Source organism: Solanum verrucosum, unplaced genomic scaffold, assembly GCF_900185275.1.
Source record: "Solanum verrucosum unplaced genomic scaffold, falcon-dt-bn FXZP01000038.1, whole genome shotgun sequence".
NCBI lineage: Eukaryota > Viridiplantae > Streptophyta > Magnoliopsida > Solanales > Solanaceae > Solanum > Solanum verrucosum.
The window spans coordinates 5,327,831-5,348,486 of NW_026020564.1; the positions used below are offsets into that span (position 1 = coordinate 5,327,831).

Below are 20,656 nucleotides of genomic sequence, written 5' to 3' on the forward strand. Positions count from 1 at the left end.
CAACTAAAGAATAAGTTGAAATATTATGTACTAGTAGATTTTAGGTTGCTCGCCCTCCTCTTAATGAAAAAAATAAAGTAAGACTTGAGAAGGACATGCGGATTTTAGAACCATATATATGTTTGAAGTAGCATGCTATCATATATCCATTGATAATATGTGTCGTTGATGTGAGATCTACTTTTTCTTTTTGGTATGTGAATCAAGTAGAATTATATGACTATAAGAATGGTAAAGATAAAATATTAGAAAGGAAGATATTGCTTTTGATGAAAAAGAGAAGTGAGTAGTAGCCACTGGACTACAAGTCATTTTAAGACTAATTGCTCGGATAAGTTTGTAACAAACTGAAACGAGGTTACTTAAACCATTCTTTTGTTGAAAACCTTTCTCTTAAAAGTGAAGTAGTCAATGTTTTATAACTCTCTCTGAGATGGGACAAGAAGAAGTAAGTCCAAAAAATCTGCAGTCATTCTCCTTTATCTTTGTTATCATGAAAGATATATATGTCATTAATGTATTGTTCTTTTGAACTTCATATAGTGGAAGTCTAAAATATCTCAAGGCATTTTCCTTTATCTTTGTTATCATGAAAGATATATATGTCGATAATGTGCGGTTCTTTTGAGCTTCATATAGTGACATGAGAATTTTGAAAATGTACATACTTGTATTACCCATGCTGGCTTTTCTTTTTTATTTTCTTCTAATGCACTTGGCGATTCTATCATTGTTTAACTACTTAACAACAATTGTGTTGAGCAGTAATTAGTTATTTTCCTTCAGTATATCTTTGCTTGGAAATATTAAGTTCTATATTGTTCACAATTTCAAGTAATAGAAATAATTACCACTCAAAAGAACGATAAAAAAATGCATGTGGAAGAACTCATGTTTGTCCATCATGATTCATTGTGCTTACACACAATCGGACAGGGATGGAAAGAGAAATATTGAAGTTTAATTACAGTAAATTTTAGGAAAGATGAGCTTGAATCAAAAACTATTGCGGACGGAGGCGTTGAAGTTTGTCCATGTAATAGAGCTGTTTTCTTTGTGTTAGCCGCATTAACAAAGTTTATGTGAACTCTTTTCTTCAGTCCAAATTTTATTATTCCCAAAATCCCAATTATACTAGCAGTTGGATTTCATACTGTTGAAGCTTTTGTCAAGGTAATAGAATGTAAAGTTGTATAAATTGTTGGACAACAAAATAATCTTATGACTGTTCAAGCTAGGTGAAGGTTGTTACAGTGCAACATGAACTTTGCTTTACATAGGTGTGAGATTCAATTTAAAAGTCGAAGCAAGTTAAATTGTACTAATTTATTCTTTTCATAAAACACATGTAATCATAATATTCTAAACCACCTATACTTCTTCTTCTCTATATAGAACATGAGTACTCTATATATACATCTACACCTAATAGTGAAGTGGTACTCAACAGTACTCACTCTCAAAGTCGGTGAAAAGGGATTAGAAATTTTTCCCTGTTCACATCCAAATTTGTTCTCCTCTTTTGATTTTGCTATGATATTATTGTTGGCTGAAATTTTGAGGGTATTTATTTATTTATATAGCATGTGCATAAATGATGATCATCCTTACTCAAAAGAAGTGTTTTGATCACCACCTCTTCTGTTTGCACCAATTGGTGTAGTGTAATTTTAGAACCAAATCCGTAACAATCCCCAAACTCTTTGCTTCATTCATTGTTGTCTGAGTTTCAATTTCCAGTTATTCATGAACAACCTTACAATAATTTCTTCTGCTTAACTAGAACGACAATTTATTAGTCTAGCATTGGGCTCGTGCTTGGCACGGGCTATGCTAATCTAGTATTTAATTAAAGGGTTAAACCACCAAATATGTAAATATTGATTAGTAGGGGTGTCAAATGGGCGGTTGGGTTGGAATTAACTATATTAAAATAGATTGAAATAGCAATCGGGTTGGGTCCTGACTCACCAAGGTTACTTTAGGCTCAGATGGGCTAAAAACGTACTGGGTCTTGACCCGCCCAATTTGATCGTCTTAATCTCAAGAATTTTAACATATTGATATTTAACTTTTATAACTACAATTTAAATTTTAACTTGTTATCTTCTGTATTCAGATTAGCAAACCAGAAATAATAAAAGATTAAAAGAAAAAACAAAGAACTATCTGAGTCCACATAACCCACTGTGTGTCCTTAAGAAATTTAATCCCCTTAAGCACCCGAGGTTGAAGATTAATTCCTCCCAGGATAAAATGGATTAACCATTAAAGAAGTAGAGGTACCTCAAACTTCGATAATTTCAACAAACTAGAAATGACAGCCATGAATCACACACACACACGATCGATCTATTTTGTTTCGTAAGAAATGTATGCAGAAGAAGGGAAGAATTCAATGCAGAAAAATGAGAGAAAATCTCTTTATTTATAGCCAACAAAGGGTAAAGTCACAACTCTTCAAGGAAAAAAAAAGACAACATTTCAGAAAGGTCACAACACTTTGGAAAAAACACAACATTTCAAATGATCACAACCCTTTAGAAAAAAACACAACATATCATAAAGGTAACAACCCTTCGGCAAAGTCAACCCTTCAGGAGAGTCACAACTCTTCATTTCATGTCCACACCTTTAAAACTCAACAATCCCCACATGAATAGAGAATGACTATTGTTAAAACATATGCATGAAAAATTGTGTGATTCATAAGTAAGGATTGATTGTATCTGAATAAGGGGGTTTCCCTTTGAACTTTTCATAGTGAACATATATCGTATATACTCAATCAATCGGTAGATTTGATATATTTGAACCGTCGAGTTTTGGTGTATATCTAGAAAACATAAGTCACACAATTAACCCTTGACCTGTTTTTTTATTTTCATTGTTTTGTTTGTTTCAGTCATGAACACGTCTTGGTTTATAAGTGTGTAGAGAACTGGCCTTATCGGATTCTCCTTGAAGCGGCTTACACTTCACACTTACATAGGTGATTTCTAAATATGTTATCCCATAGATACACCATTTGATATACCCTGTATCAAAGTTAGAAACCATTAAAAAGTCCTAATGCCTTTATCCTTGTTAGTGAACATTGTCTTATCATGAGAATGAACCATAAATTTTTTTTTGACAATATTGAACTGTCATCAGTGACTTTGTTTGATATCCTTGAACCTAGATCTTGGGATCTCCAGTATTCTAGGTAGAGTTACCGCCACAATGACTTGTCCTCGGCCATAGTCTCATTCCCTTTGATAATCTATTAACTCCATCTCTAGTTAGACCTTTTGTAAGTGGATCCGACACATTATCCTTTGACTTTACATAGTCAATTATGATAATTCTACTAGAGAGTAGTTTTCTAACGATATTATGTCTACGTCATATATGACGAGACTTTCCGTTATACATCAGGCTCCATGCTCTACCTATTGCAAATTGACTCTCACCAATGTATGCATACTAGAAGCTAAAGGTTTAGGCCAAAAAAAATTTAAGAAATTTCGAAGTCATTCAACTTCTTCACTGACCTTATCTAGAGTGATAAACTCAGCTTTCATAGTAGAGTGATCGATACATTTCTGTTTGGAAGATTTTCAAGAGACTACTCCTCCACCAAGAGTAAATACATATACACTCGTGAATTTTACTTCATTTGACCTGGTGATTCAATTTGCATCACTATATTCTTCCAATACTGTTGAATATTAGTTATAATGCAAAACATAGTTTTAAAGTATGTTTTAAATACTCTAAAAATCTTTTCATTGTCATCTAATAAGTTTGATTAAGATTACTCATGAACTGAATCAGTTTGCTAATAGTACATGTTATATCTAATCGCGTACACTTCATGATATACATCATACTTCTCAATACTCTAGCATAATTCAATTGTGAGTCACTTTTGCCTTCATTCTTTTGAAGTACAAAACTCACATTTATTGGAGTCTTGACAATATTGAAATTCAAATACTTCACGTAACTTTTCAATCACATTTGTAACTTCAATGTCTTTCATATCAAAGTTGCTTTCTAGCATAGGCTTAGTAGCATTTATGTCAGAAATGTCTCTTTTGATGATCAACATGTTATCAACTTAAAAATAAACAATCACCTTGTGATTTGAAGAGTCTTTAATGTAAAAACATTTATCATATTTATTAATCTTGAATTCATTTGCCAACATAGTTTGGTCAAACTTCACATGTCATTATTTGGGCGTTTGTTTTTAGTTCACAAAGTGACTTAACAAGTTTACAGACTTTCTTTTCTTTACCAGGAACCACAAAGCCTTCAGGTTGTTTCATGTAAATTTCTGCTTCCAATTCTCCATCTAAAAAAAATATATTTTCACATCCATTTTGACAAATTTGAAAGTCATATACTGCAACTAGCACAATTAACATTTGAATAGATGTAATCCTAGTTAGTGACTATTATGTGTCAAAATAATCAAGGCTTTCTTATTGTTTAAAGCCTATGACAACAAGTCTTGCTTTGTTTCATCAACTTTCTTTTCCTTTTGTAGATCCTCTTTGAACCCAAAGGTTTATTTCCTGGAGGAAGATCAACCAACTGTCAAGTATGGTTGCTCAAGATTTAATATATCTTATTATTGACAGTCTTTTTTCAAAAAGAATGAGTCCACAGAGGACATAGCTTCTTCAAATACATGAGATTCATTTTCAAGAAGAAATTTTACAAAATCAAACTCGAAGGAAGTAATTTGTCCATTGACATTTACTACGCCTCTGAATCTCTTTATTAAGTACATTCTCCTTTGGTTCTTTCCAAGGTTGTTTAGACCCTTCACTTGACTATCCGACGGTTCAGACTTATGAATCATAAATCGACATGCTTTACTATTTATTTGTAGCATATCCAATGAACATACAATTCACAGTCTAAGGTCCTATTTTGACCCGTTTGGGAATAGTTCCCTCATTTCCATTTCTCATATGGAATAGACTGTATAGAAAATTGTTAGATCACTATCTTTCAAGAGTTATTGCTTGTATATACTTTAATCCTATTAAACGTATTAGCATTCATGGGAGCTTAGAACACTTTTGACTTAACCCTATAGATACCTTCATTAAACCATATTTAATTGGGTAAAAATTATATTCTTAAAAAAGTTTATATTATTTTGAAAAGTTTTTTAACTTAATAATATATTATACATAAATCATATTTTATGTATACAGTAAAACATCTATAAATTAATAGAGGTAGGATCATGAAATGTTATTATTTTATAGAGATATTATTTAATAGATAAATTAATATTTATTAATTTAAAGAACGGTTTGAGATTTAATGAAGGTTATATCAAAATAATTGTATCTTACTAATTTATGTATCATATTTATTGATTTCTCATTTTAAAAAAATTATACATAAAGTACAATGAATACATTAAAATCATTATATCTTACTAATTTCAACCTTGTGATGCTGGGATAATAAGAGCTTTCAAGATTTATTATTGTCCTTAGAAATATTGTTTAAACTTTTGCTCTTCGTTAAAAGACTCCGCTTTAGATAAAATCGTCTTTCCCCATTCTCCTACAATTATTATATCATTATTTTAATGATATTAAATATTAACTATAATAAATATATTAAAAATTATACGGAGAAGATATTCTTATTATGGTTGTTAAATTCATACCACAAATTTTTTTCCAACTAAAATTTGACTTGATCTAAAAAAAATTAGTCAAAAATCTTTCATTTCTAGGTTATAGCCATTTTCGGGACTTGTGGTTATCAAAGAGAAAAAATGTGTACTCATTGTGAGGTTTGATGTTTTTTTGAATTTTTATAGGTATCAAAGAGATTTTTCTTTGTCGTAATTTGTTTATTTTTCACTTGGCCTAATTTTAATTGGGTGAAAGGGTTCTCGTATCTAGGTGTTTAAGTCGGAGATGGGTTGGAACGTGATATTTTAATTATAATGTCTTTGAATTTACGGGAGATTGCTGGTATTTTTATTTATGAGTGGTAGTGTAAAGTCAAAATTTATTTCCTCGAATTAACCAAGTTCATTTTCTGAAAATTAAAGTTAGTCAAGGTCTATTTCTTTAAAATTAAACTTAGTCAAAATTTATTCTTCCGAATTAATTAGATTTGATCCCTGAAATTAACGTTGGTCAATATATATTCTCCTGAATTAAAAGGCATTTACTATTCAAACTTTATCATCTATCTATATATACGTGTTGAGATTTCTCTTGTCAATATAGAGAAATTCCTCTCTTCTTCCTCTTCTTCAACTACGTTTTCTAATTGCTCTCTTCTTTTTCAAAGTTTTCTTTTATTTTTATTTTTCTAGGTATCTATACAATTTTAAAAGTTTCAGCTATTAATGCACATGTTTGAAATGAGTTTATAATCCTGATTCTAGAACACACTTTTGTTCGCTTCCTGCTAATGTTGTTGCTACCTCCTCTTTTGGTCTTTTGTGTGCGTGCGTGCGTGCGTGTGTGTATTTATTATTAAATAACGTGATACACATGTGCAAAGCACGTACACTTAACTAGTACTATATTGAAACATGAAGGTCCTATAAAATATTATTTAAACTTTTGCTCAAGACTCGCTTTAGACAAAATCATCTTTTCACATTTTTCTACAATTATTATATCATTATTTTAATGATATTAAATATTAACTATAATACATATTAAAAGTTACATGGAGAAGATTTTCTTATTATGGTTAAATTCATACAAGGAATTTTTTTTCCAACTAAAGTTGACTTGATCTAAACTAGTCAAAAATCTTTTACTTTTAGGTTTTAGCCATTTCTGGGACTTGTGGTAATCAAAGAGAACAAATATGTACTCACTGTGAGGTTTGATGTTTTTATGAATTTTCAAAGGTATTAAAAAGATTTTTTTTGTAGTAATTTGTTTATTTTCCACATTGCCTAATTTTAGTTGGGTGAAAGGGTTCTTGTATTGTAGGTGATGGGTTGGATCGTGACATTTTAATTATATTATTTTTGAATTTACGGGAGATTGCTGGTATTTTTATTTATGAGTGGTAGTGTAAAGTCAAAAATTTATTTTCTTGAATTAACCAAGTTCATTTTCTGAAAGTCAAAGTTAGTCAAGGTTCATTCCTTTGAAATTAAATTTAGTCAAGATTTATTCTTCCGAATTAATTAGGTTTGTTTCCTTAAATTAACGTTAGTCAATATATATTCTCCTGAATTAAAAGACATTTACTGTTCAAACATTATCATCTATCTATATATACTTGTTGAGATTTCTCTTGTCAATATAAAGAAATTCCTCTCTTCTTCCTCTTCTTCAACAACGTTTTCTAATTGCTCTCTTCTTTTTCAATGTTTTCTTTCTCTTTTTATTTTTCTAGGTATTTATACAATTTTTAAAACTTTCAGCTATAAGTGCACGTGTTTGAAGTGATAAGCGCACGTGTTTTGAGTGAAATTTATAATCCTGATTCTAGAACACGCTTTTGTTTGCTTCCTGCTGCTCTTGCTAATATTGTTGCTACCTCCTCTTTTGCTCCTTCGATACGTGTCTGATCAAAATCTTATTTTATTCATATTTTTCCTGAAAAAGTCATACTTCTACTCTCTTTCTTTCATCACATTCCTGCTAAAGTTGCTGCTACCTCCTCCTTTAATTTGCTCCTTCGATACGTGCCTAATCGAAATCTTGCTTATTTATATTTTTTATTGAACGGTCATACTTTTGCTCTCTTTCTTTCCGCATTTCTATTCAATTGAAATCTCTTTTAAAATAGTGACTTGCCACGATATAGTATTTTTAATAATTTATTTGTTATTTTAATTCTAATTTATGATCAATATCTTACTATTTTCCTATCTGAAAGTATTATCTTACATAGATGGAAAATAATTATTGTAAATTTTACTGTAGTTATGGACATGCACAAATAACAATTATAGTATCATCATTCATCAGTTATAAAAGGTATGCAATAATTTTTTCACTTATATAGGCAAAACAAAATTAAAAGAAAGAGTTCTTTTTCTATGTGAAAGAAAAAAGAAAAAGAAAAAAAAAAATTTGTGCAAAGGCCAGTGGTATTTCCGTGATATTAGAGAAACATAAGGGTATTTTTTATACATCCCCGATATACAAGCGTCAACAGTGACGTGTCCGTTCTTATCAATAACAAAATAAAAAACGAGTCTTCAGCATTTTGATAAAGAAACACACGGTACTTCAATCTCGGCCGTTCATTTTATATCCATGTCATCGATCCGTGTTTCTCAAAATCAGCGGTGGTAAATTACCCTCTCAACAAACACATATTAACCATGACTCTGGTTAGTTAACTCAACCCTGATTACTCTTTATCTCCCAACCCTGACTCGACCTCGAGTTTCCTCGACTCGCCTCCCCCAATATCAAGCGATAGTTTGTAAACTTGTTAGAGAGAGAAACTAGAGAGAGAAAGAAAAAAAAATTAGGTTTTATATGCATTTTCCGGCGCCGACGAAGAAGATACCGGGAAAGTTTGAGGTATTTTGAACTTTTAACGCTGTTTGGTTTCGACGTTTTGGCTCTGGGATATCGGTTTTGGTGGTCCTGTAGTTTTTCTGAAAATTTGTATTTATATGAGTTGTGGTTCTGATTGATGGACGAGATTTGGGAAAGAGCGGTGGAGACGGCGTTAGATGGCGAGAGAAACTTTGGTTCTGTGAGAACCCTAACGTTGGACGGAGCGGTGAAGTGTATTCATGGTAAGTTGGCTCCTCCGTCAATTTTCGAAAGGTTTCAGAATCTAGAGCACCTTTCGATTGCAAACACCGGTGTTACATCGCTTGAACAGTTTCCTAGGCTTCAGAATCTACAGAAGTTGAATTTATCGGACAATAGAATTGCTGGAGGGCTTGAGTTCCTTGTAGAGGCTGGTTTAAATTCTCTTAGGGACCTTGATTTGTCTAATAACCGGATTCAGGATATCGATGATCTTCGGCCTTTCGCTGAACTCAGGCTTGTCTCCCTTGATCTCTATGAATGTCCCGTGACGAGGGTTAAGGATTATCGATCTAGGGTTTTTGGTTTGATTAGGTCGTTGAAGTATTTGGATAAGATGGATGCAGAGGGTAATGAGAGGCCTGAATCGGATGATGAGGAGGAAGATGAAGAGGAGGATGAAGAGGATGATCCAGGGAGCGGGGAAGTTGATGGAGAGGATCGTCCGTTCAGAATGACGAATGGACATAGGGTTGAGAGTGAAGGAGTCGTAGATGTGGATGAAGAAGAGAGTGATGCTGATGAGGAGGAGACAGAGATAACTAGAGTGACTAATGGGTCAAAAGGGGATGGTTCCAGTCACTCAAATGGTTTTAGAGTAGAGGCAGCTTCTGATGGAGAGGAGGATGATGACGATGAGGATGATGAAGATGAGGACTTTGTGGAGGAGATAGATGAAGAGGGAGATGAAGATGATGTTGTGGAGGTTCATGAGATAGAAGACAGTGATGAGGATGAAGATGGTGTGGAGGACGATGATGACGACGACGATGATGAGGATGAAGAGGAAGTTGATAACGATGATGGGTTTTTTGCTGAACCCGAAAGTACTGGGAGGTTGAATAGTGCAGAAGGAGAGATTGATGGGCATGAACATGGGGAAGATGATGCAGATGAGGATGATGATGGGGAGACAGGGGAGGAAGAGCTAGGTGTTGAGGAGGATGGAGATTTTGAAGATGATGAGGATGCTGAAGATGAGGTGAAAATTTCTCCTCTTTTAGTTGGTTATTTCTTGTTTCATTTTAATGTATCACATGCCATAACTTGTTTTGTTCAATGTCTTTTGCTTGTTGCATAACTTATTCTGCACTCCTTTTTCTGATGGGTGAATTGGTTATTTTGTGTTAAGCTTTGTTGTTTCTCTTGTTATTAGTTTTATGAAAATGCATGATTGATTTGCTTACTACTGCTAAAGAATTGTTAGAGTTCATATTGTATTGGAACTCCATAGTGATTAATCAATTTGTTACACTGATTGCTTTTGGAAATACCAGTAATTTTGGCTGACTTGTTGGTGGGATCTGCCCTCAGGTTACTCTGAACCTGGAAGTTTGGTGTACAGATTGATTCTGTTACCTTCAAAACCAAGCTGATTTATTAGATTATGGTGGTGTGTAATATATATTATTCTGGTTGAAGCTGTGTATTCTACAAAATATCTGATGCAGGTACCCATCTAGGATTAATCATTCCTAGTCCACCTGAACTATAATTTTGTTTAGAAAACTGACTAGAGTCACTAGCTAATTGATTTTAACAGATGAATAAACTTGCAAGAAGATTGTTGAATGGTGTCGGTTTTATAATTTATATGATACTTGCAGCTTCATCTACGTGCTCTTCCGTTAGTTATATGATTAATTCTGCGTGGCCAGTCTAATATCCACCGGGAACTCTGATTTTGGCCGAGATTGTAACTGTATTTTGTTTTCTTACCCAAATAGTAAATTGTGATTTGTTAGGTGAGAGTTTTGAGGGTTCTTTTTCAATTTTTGTGCTTGCTATTATACTAGAGGAGCAAATGTTAAGAGGTTCAAAGTGAAATTTTTTTAGGTGATTTTCCATGTCTTTGGTGTTGCTGTTGTGCTATTATTTCCCCCCTTCTACCTGAATGGCTTGCTGTTTTATGCACTATCTCTTGATTCCCATTGAGCTTCGCTTGAAACAACTCCCCTGAATCTGTTTTTTGGTCTTCCCCTATTGGCATACGGTACCAGTATCCTTTATTTAAAGAAAAGAGGATAGGGTTATGGTGTTTTTAGTCCTTTCATCTTTTTGTTGGTTGTAAGTTGATGTCCTAAAAATTAAGCTTTGACACCGTTTTCTTTGATTTCTCTCTTTTTTGCCATCATTATCCCATTCTTCAAGAAGGTGACTGTCAATTGCCAACGTATAGGGAATCTTACCTTTAAGTGATGTGTATTTGCCATCCTTTTTTATCAAGTGATTATCCCAAGTTAAACTTCAATTTCTTGTTTTCCACTTCTTTGCTATTTGTAAACTGTGTTTCTTTTCTGGAAGGATCTGTCAAATTGCATTGCTGAAGTCTATGGGTAATTTGACTTGTTGAATCCACTGCTTGTGTTCCTTTGTTCTGTTTTTTCTGCAAGTATTGGTTATTTTTGTCTTCTTGCTTCTGCTATGATCTTCTCTGTGTGATTCCTTGGCGCAAGTGTCGTCGTTATGTATGAATGATCTTCTACTTCCTTAGATGTTTTTCTATGGTGCTGTAGTTTTGTATTTGTTTGACTCTGTATTCACCTCTTGGAAAAAACTGTATTTTTTTTATGGCATAGTTGGGGTGATCATTATTATCTTGTTGTGTGTCAAAGTTGTGTTATGGATTTTGCAGTTACTTTTATTTTTGGTATGATGGTAAATAGGGAGGTTTACTGATTTTGTTATGAATGGCAGGAAGAAGATAATGGGAATGGCTACCTTGTTCAACCAGTTGGTCAGGTTGTAGTAGATGATACTGAAGGCAGTGATGTGGAGGCAGTAATTGGGGATGAAGATGCGGATTTGGAGGAAGATGTTGATGATGAAGAGGATGATGATGGTGAAGTTCAGGAGCAGCCACCATCCTCCTCTCAGAAGAGGAAGAGAGATGATGAGGATGATGATGGTGGGGACGACAAAGACGACGAAGAAGAAGATTATTCAAAGTCATCCAAGCACCGTTAGCAAGAATATCTGAAAGTGATGATGGGTGGTAGTTAACTTTTGAGCATGTCTTTGTTGGATAGTAACAGACCAGATGATTTGGTGGGAAATTCAGGTGTAGGATGATGATGATGATGATGGATGATGGATGATGGATGATATAGAAAATGTTCAAAAGGTGGTTAGTAAATATTGGCGCTCTTTGTTTGGGTGCAGTAGCCGTTGCTTAATGACAGTTATTGATGAAGAGGGAATCCTAGTTTGAAAGGAAAATCTTTGCTAGTTCTGCTATAGTAGTAGGTGATAGAAACTCTTTATTTTCTTCTTAAATTAAAAAGGAATGCTTTGCTGCCTTTTATTATGGGGGATAGTAGTTTTAAATTGGCTTTGTAAAACCGCTTTGTGGATAGTTGTCTCTGTTAAGTGTGACCGTTTTATGACTTGAGATGATGATGAGCCTACTTTTACATTAGAGCGAGCTAATATTTTTTGCAACTTGCAGGTGGTGCCAGATGTCAGTCAGCTAATTGTGTCTGTGTGAGCGAACGAGCGATGACATGCCCACCGGCACGCACAGAATATATTTCTATTTAATAAAGAAAAAAAGAAAGAGAAAGCAATTGTCTGTCCCAATCCAACAAAAAAGGAAAAAAAATTCCTTGCTTATTTTGTGCAAAAAAAAAATGCTGTTTTTAACCCACTTGGATTGGTGCCATGAAGTGTTTGTGTTGTCGGGTATGGGCTTGGAAGCCCAAAATGATGGAAGAGAAGAATGGGCTACAAGGAAAGGTGATCATGGAGGAAATGGTCCAATTTGTGACCCAATGCGCGTGAACTTCACGAAGTCGCAATGGCATTGCTTGGTTGATCGTTCTAATGGGATTGATTCCACTTTGTTTATGTACAATTTTTAAAGCAAAATTACAAAGACATGTATAGCGCGTGCGCTTGGATTTGTATTAATTTATTCAATTCTCTCCGTCTCTCTTTTAGTATACCCCCCCCCCCCCCCGCCCCCCCAATTATTTCCAGACTTCAATTTAAACATACTTCCTCCATCCCATTTTTATTTTGCACTTGTATTAAGAAATAATATAACTTTACCCTTCTACTTATATAATTCTTTTGAAATTCAAGTTTTCAATCAATGAATATGAATTAATTTATTTTGATTAATTAATTTGACCAATGAACATGAAACATTTACTTAATTTTTTTAAGTTGATCAAATGTATATTTTCAAGGTTAATAACTCACAATGGTAAAAAAGGAAAATATGGTAATTTATGCATTGATTTTATGAAATGACAAGTATTATGAACTAACTATTTATAGAAAGAGATGACATATAAAATGGGACGGAGGGAGTAGTATTTTAATTTTTGAAAATCACAACTTTAATTAAAACATAGTATTTTAATTTTTGAAAATCACGTAATTAAAATATAAGTACAATTATTTGGTGGTAAGCGTTTGATTTTTTGCACTTGTAATTATCATGAAATCCCCAATTTTTATTTTTTTTAAAAATAGTAACACACAAAAAAACAAAAAAAAAACAAATGAGTAGGCAAAAAATGACGATATTGCAACGTCCGATACAAATACTAGATTGCGTTTTCTTATCAGGAACTCAAATATATCAAAATGTTGCTCTTTGTATCTCCATCATCTCCGAAATGTGTTCTTCCATCACAAAAACAACAGCCCTACAATCCCAAATCAACACATCTCAAAATCCAATGTATGTCTAACCAAACAACCCCAATCGAAAAAATCGCCATAGCTGGTGGACTAATATCCACACCAGTAATTGGATGGTCACTTTACACTCTAAAAACAACAGGATGTGGGCTTCCACCAGGACCTGCTGGTTCAATTGGAGCAATTGAAGGTGTAAGTTACTTAGTTGTGGTGGGTATTGTGGGTTGGTCATTGTATACCAAGTCCAAAACCGGGTCGGGTTTGCCTAATGGACCCTTTGGGTTGTTGGGTGCTGTAGAAGGGTTGTCTTACTTGTCCTTGTTGGCCATTTTGGTTGTCTTTGGGTTGCAATTCTTGGAACAAGGTTCCATTCCTGGCCCACTCCCTACCGATCAATGCTTTGGCTAACATTTTATTAGTCTCAGGCGCGTCGAGATATGAGTTTAATTTTTAAGGTTTGTAGCGATGCAGTCATTGTGTTTTTAAAAATTATGAGTTTGTATCTATGGTTTATTGTAGTTTTCATAAATTTACACTCCACCTTGAAAGTATTGGGGATTCAGATCAAGGACATATATCTCTCTCCGCAAAATTAAGTTATTTATATATGTACTTTTTTATTGATACAATATCATCCGTTGTCGTTCATCTCTCAAAACTATTGAATGTTGAGTTAGTTGTCTGTAATGGAGATTAATTTTTACTTGGTACTTTTTTTTAATGGTGTACTTGTATTAGAGAAATTTTACATGTTGCTATAATTTACAATTAAAATAGAACAAGAGTTGTACTTTTTAACATTTTTACTTTTGAGTTTGTGCTTTTTTTTTTTTTTTTGTTTGTTGGTAAAGTAGATATTATTATAATCTATTAAACTGGTTCCAATTAGAGTTTGTGTTTTGGTACTTTGGTATAGGCCATTGAATTGTTATCCAATGTTATGTGGTCTTGGTTTGTCTAGGCAAAAAATCAAAGGGACAGGGTTCTGTTCATTCATTTTTTTTTTCTCTTCAAATAACTTAACAATCGAAATTATATTTAGCAAGACATAGGTTTTTAAGGATATAGAACATACCTTATAATTATAATACAATAATATAAACTTATATTTCTATATATATATATCATTCAGAATCCAATATTAAATTCTACTTGCCTCATACGAATAGTAGAAGATTAATACATAATCATATATTATATATATTTGTTATACAAAGATTATATTAATCATATCGTATGTATATAATACACAAATTCTTTTTGTCATTTTTATTTGTTAGACTAATACTAATTCTTACTTGTTGTTTATTTTTTTTGGATTCATATACGTCGATTTCAATCAGGAGTAGGGATAAACTAGAGTTACAAGTAAACATGATACCCTTGGCCGAACTAGAAAACTATTGACAATTGTTAGGTCATTAGAGAATTGGGTCTCCTCCAAATTTGAGGTGTTTAAAAGCACAAAATTTTGAGTGAGAGGAAAGAGAGAAAGGGACTTTCTCCCTAAGAAGGGAAAATCACATTGTTAGTCCCAATAAAAATTTCTCTCTCCCTTTGAGAACCCTTCATTTTCGGTATTCATTCAGGTACATGTTTTCTATTTTTATTACCTTTTCAATTTCTTTACTACAAAAACTCCATTAACCAACTTCAATATAATTCAAAACGAATGAATATGGCAAACCTTCAATGAATCTTAATGCATATTGTATAGATGCATTGTAATGTTTGAAGGATCTTGACTTAATTCAATTCGTTAATACCTTTTACATGCGAATAATTTGTGTCACATTTTTTCTTTCATGTTGATGTGTGCAAGGTAATTTTTCTTCTTCTTTGCATGGCAATGTATTAAGGGAATTGAGGAATTGTTGAGACAAACAATTAAGTGATTTTCCGGCAGCAGTTGCGTGTAGATTTCACGCACAATCTTGTCCGGAAGGTCAGCGTTTGGTAAACATGGAAGATTCTCCTTCTTCTCCTTCTCCTTCAAATTCTTCATCTTCTACTCCACCTTCTTCTTCTTCGCCCCCTCCTGACTCTTCTCCCCCTCCTTCTCCTCCTGAATCTTCTCCACCACCGCCAAAATCTGACTCTTCTTCACCTCCACCACCAAAATCTGACTCTTCTTCACCTTCACCTCCACCATCGAAATCTGACTCTCCTTCACCACCACCCCCTGAATCATCACCACCACCGAAATCTGATTCATCTCCTCCTCCTCCATCCCCTAATCAATCACCCCCACCAAAATCCGAATCATCTCCTCCTCCTGCATCACCACCTCCTACAGAATCTTCTCCCTCTCCTCCATCATCTACAATTTTTTCTCCTCCATCGCCGAAATCATCTGATTCTTCTCCTTCTGATGACAATGACAACCCTAATACACAATCACCACCACCCTCCTCAAACTCTTCATCATCATCATCATCCCCACCACCAACCACGAACACCAAACCCTCTCCTTCCAAAAATACCTCCTTTAACGAACCTAATTCTCCTCCATCATCTACATTCTCTCCACCCACTCCCATTTCTCCAGAATCATCTCTATTTCCATCTGAAAAGGCGTTACCTACTTCTCCACCTTCACGAGATGCATCATCGAATAAATCACCTAGTTCCTTAGGAAGCAATAACTCGCCACCACATGAACAATCATCTTCCTCAACTGTTGCAATAGTAGCTGCAGTATCTGTGACAGGTCTATTAATTTTGGCCGTTGTCATTGTCTGCCTATTATGTAATAGAAAGAAGAAGAAACAACCATACTATGTCGATCCTGCACATCCACCAAAAGGTATGTTAATTATTATCTCAATTTCCCATTTTCACATAATGATTATATAGCTAGCTAGGCACAAGTTCAACTGAATCAATAACTTTTCATTTAGACATAGATATACATATCCTTCAAGATTAAATCTTGAATTCGTCTTTGAAATTAAACGTTACTGTAAGAATATTACATTGTATTTTCCTTAATTATTCAACTATGAAGTCAGATTTTTTTATAAATTAGGGATTATTGATGTTGTCTTGTTGTATGTAACACCTATAGAAATTAAATAAGATGTTTTATATCGTCAATGTATATAAGTAAAATATATCGTACAATACAACTAAGTATCATTGGGAATTAGTGTAGGTGGTGATCCTTACTACAATACGGGCAATTATTCTAGTCCTCATACGGATCACATTGTTACATTAGCTCCACCACCAGGTGTAATGGGAACTCCTCAAGAAGGGGGTCGCGGGTGGACCCCGCCACCCCCTCCTCCGGCCGCGAGTACGAGCAGTGAATTTAGCTCAGGGTATTCAAGCCATGTACCTGGAGGAGGGCCAGCTACAATACCATCTCCTAATTATGGTGGACTATCAAAAATTCAATTCACTTATGCTGACTTGGCAACCGCCACGGGTGGATTTTCGGAAGCAAATGTGTTGGGTCAAGGAGGGTTCGGATTCGTGCATAAAGGTGTTTTGACAGATGGAAGTGTAGTCGCGGTTAAGAGTTTGAAGTCCGGGAGCGGACAAGGAGAGAGAGAGTTTCAAGCTGAAGTAGAAATTATTAGTAGAGTTCATCATAGACATCTTGTTTCACTTGTGGGATATTGCATTGCTGATGGACAACGTATGTTGGTATATGAATTTGTTTCAAATGGAACTTTGGAGTATCACCTTCATGGTACGTATATTTATTTAACTACAATATTTTGTTTCGAATATAATTTATGTGGACTAATATTTTTGTGGCTATTTCTAGGTACTAGACACAATTTTCACACCTATAGTTGAATATATGTAGATGTGACACATTTTTTGTTTTATTTTGAAACTCTTTTTTTGTTTTTGTTTTAATGACATGCTAAAGTCTCTTTTCTTTGTCTTTTTTTTTTAAAAAAAAGATTTTGTTATCTGTCAAATACTGTCATATGAAATGAAATAGAAGGAGTGTATTGACTATTTATCCACTCAAAGTTATTTAATTAGTGATTGCTGAGAGAATAAGTCGATGTTGGTTAATGATGTGAAATAACACTTTCTGATATCGAAATTTCAAAAAAATTCTAATTAATATATAAAAAAATCAATTGTTGAAATACATTTTTGAGCAATTTAAGTGTGAAAATTGAAATTAATTATGTGGTGTGGTTGCAGGTAAAGGTCGACCTGTTATGGACTGGGGCCTTAGGCTTAAAATTGCTTTGGGATCAGCCAAGGGATTGGCTTACCTCCATGAAGATTGTATGAAAATTCCCTTTCTACCCTCTCGAGTTAATTTCACGAAAAATAACTAAATTTTATCCACTATAATAACAATAATATCACAAAATTATCTTTCATCACGTTAAATAATTGAAATTTCATTTCTTATAACGTTAAAATTACAAAACTATTTATATGCAGGTCATCCTCGAATTATCCATCGTGACATCAAGGGTGCAAATATTTTACTTGATAACAATTATGAAGCCATGGTAAAAATGAGACATTTTATAACTTTCATTTGTATAAGTATATTTTTTTTTGGTTATGCCAATAAAAAAAAAAAAGATTTACAATAATGTTTTTTTTTGTTTATTAGGTGGCTGATTTTGGATTAGCTAAACTTACCGAAGACAATAATACTCATGTCTCCACTCGTGTTATGGGAACTTTTGGGTAAGAAAATTATATTTTCCAAAAATATTTACGCCGCGTAATTCATACTTTGTATGTAAACACGTAATTTAACTTATATTTGTGTATAAACATCTTTTATACACTTTATACAAGGTTGATATATTAGATACAATTTTGATCAGAAAAATAACAACTAATATAAGACAGAACGAACAATAGACGTAATTTTATCTATTTCATAATCCTTTCATAATAAAAACCTAATAAAAGTTGCTAATAAATTTTGTTATATTACAGGTACTTAGCTCCAGAATATGCATCAAGTGGAAAATTATCAGAAAAGTCAGATGTATTTTCATTTGGAGTAATGTTATTGGAACTTATAACTGGAAGAAGACCTTTGGATACTACCAATAAACTCATGGATGACAGTCTAGTAGATTGGGTAATTAATTTAATTTTTTCTTCATTTTAATATATTCTTAGAATTTCGAATCTATAGTTTATACGTTCCGAATTCTAAAAAAGATAGTTTAGTGATACTAAATAATATTAATAATTATTATATATACACATATATATTAAATGAATTTCTTTCTGGCACTACATAGACATTCATCTTTTCTATTATACATGAGGGTTTGGTAGTTATATTTCTATTACAAATGACCTTTTATGAAATTTTATTCTTTTATTCAAATTGTAACGGATTATTTTGTTTCATGTCCTTCGTGAACAGGCTAGACCTTTCCTTACGAAAGCACTAGAAGAGAATAATTACGATGAGTTGGTAGACCCGCGACTAGAAGGAAACTATGATCCCGATGAGCTACAAAGGATGGTAGCTTGTGCTGCTGCTAGCGTACGCCATTCTGCTAGAAGACGTCCTAAAATGAGCCAGGCAAGTCCTCGAAACTTTATGTATTACAACAGTATTTTGTTCGTCGCATTAAAGTAACTGAATTTAAGTACCCCACTATCAACAAAATCATATTAGTATTCATTTTTGTTACATTAAAATAACTAAACTACATGTGAATTTTTGGAAAGTCAAATTTCTTGCCCCAATGTCTTTTGGCCTCCCCCCCCCCCCCCCCCCAACTTATTATTTGTATTTTCTAAAATTTGACCTTCTCGTCATTTGTATTTTTCGAGTCATACACATATATAATTTAATTACTTTACTGTAATAAAAAATAGTATCATGACTTTATTGTTCAGTGAGCTAGTAACAAACAAAAGATATATAGTTAATGACTCTATTGTTATAGAGAGTAAAGTTTAAGTGACCATACATGAAATTAGTTATATTATAGTGTTACAATATTTTGCGCTTATACATATTATTATGATAATTCAGATTTTACGTGCCTTGGATGGCGATTCATCTTTGGAGGACTTAAATGAAAAAGCTGGCAAGAACAACACGGCCAATTTTGGCGGTGCAAGTGGGCCCGCCTCAGATCTCTACGACACATGTGCATACAATGCTGACATGGTGAAATTTAGGCAAATGGTGATGACAAGTCAAGATATGAATAGTAGTGAATATGGTAACACAAGTGATTATGGACTCCATCCTTCTGATACTAGCAGTGAATTCAGTAGTGATTATAATCATTCTGGAGCACACAAGCAAGCAAAATGATCAATTTGATTTAAGGTGGAAGAATCGGGGTGTTGTTCGGACTCTACAAAAATGTTATCGCAATATATGTAGGTGACATTTTTAAAGAGTTTGAAAGTAACATTGTTTTATTGAGAAAAAGGAGACTCAAGTATGGAATGGTTAAGTTCCTATATATATATATATATATATATATATATATATATATATATACATTTACATAGGAAGTTAATGAAATATAATTACTACTAATTTAATTAGTTTTAATGTGCATATGATAATTGTAATATTATGCACGAATTAACCGGAAAAAAAAGAAAAAAAAAGATTGTTATATATATTTTGACGTTTTGTATCGATTATAGAATGCTGAACAAAGTGCTTATCAAGAACAAATACCTTATGCCTCTTATTGCAGACTTTTTCGATCAGTTAAGTGGAGCACGATACTTCATAAAGTTAGATCATTTGTGAATAAGGTATTATCAAGTGCGTATTTTCGAGGGTGAACATATTTCTTTTTCTCTTGTGTTGGCTTTGCAAGTTCTTGCACAACTTTGGTTTTATAAATGTATTATATATTACTATAATTTATAGTACTATATATTTATTATTTTAATTTTTTTTTGTAGGGATTGGGAAAACTAATGAGAGATGAAACCTATGTGTTAAATTGACTAATTTTCAAAGTAAATACGATTTTAATCAAAAGTACTTATTTTATGTTATTAATCACATAAATTATCTTTTTATTAATTTGTGACCCAAAAATAGGGGATGATATGTATGCTTCGGGTTCAATTGAATTTATTAGTTTTGGTCTAAATATTGGATTTTTTTTAACAAATACATTAAATATTGAAATTGTCTTAACAAATACATTAAATATGTATATTCTAAGGTGATTTGCAACAAATATATACTTTATCGAAAAAGCTTTATTAAGGGGTGTTATTTTTAGATGATTATATTA

At 33.1% G+C, this 20,656-nt stretch overlaps 3 protein-coding genes across 3 annotated transcripts; all 3 read left to right on the plus strand.

Annotated features, from left to right (window-relative positions):
- The first annotated feature begins 8,444 nt into the window (after positions 1-8,444).
- On the plus strand, positions 8,445-11,771 carry LOC125810285 (acidic leucine-rich nuclear phosphoprotein 32-related protein). The gene is made up of 2 exons (XM_049489792.1): positions 8,445-9,753; positions 11,469-11,771. Exons 1-2 carry the CDS (start codon positions 8,650-8,652, stop codon positions 11,736-11,738), a joined length of 1,374 nt encoding a protein of 457 aa, XP_049345749.1. The 5' UTR covers positions 8,445-8,649; the 3' UTR covers positions 11,739-11,771.
- A 1,593-nt stretch (positions 11,772-13,364) lies between these two features.
- LOC125810302 (uncharacterized) lies at positions 13,365-13,966 on the plus strand. Its single transcript, XM_049489810.1, has one exon. It carries the CDS (start codon positions 13,365-13,367, stop codon positions 13,827-13,829), a length of 465 nt encoding a protein of 154 aa, XP_049345767.1. The 3' UTR covers positions 13,830-13,966.
- A 1,417-nt stretch (positions 13,967-15,383) lies between these two features.
- Positions 15,384-19,727, plus strand: LOC125810307 (proline-rich receptor-like protein kinase PERK4). The gene is made up of 8 exons (XM_049489813.1): positions 15,384-16,227; positions 16,576-17,118; positions 17,592-17,678; positions 17,841-17,911; positions 18,019-18,095; positions 18,354-18,501; positions 18,796-18,957; positions 19,417-19,727. The coding sequence occupies exons 1-8, from the start codon at positions 15,384-15,386 to the stop codon at positions 19,702-19,704; spliced, it is 2,220 nt and encodes a 739-aa protein (XP_049345770.1). The 3' UTR covers positions 19,705-19,727.
- The last annotated feature ends 929 nt before the right edge of the window (positions 19,728-20,656 follow it).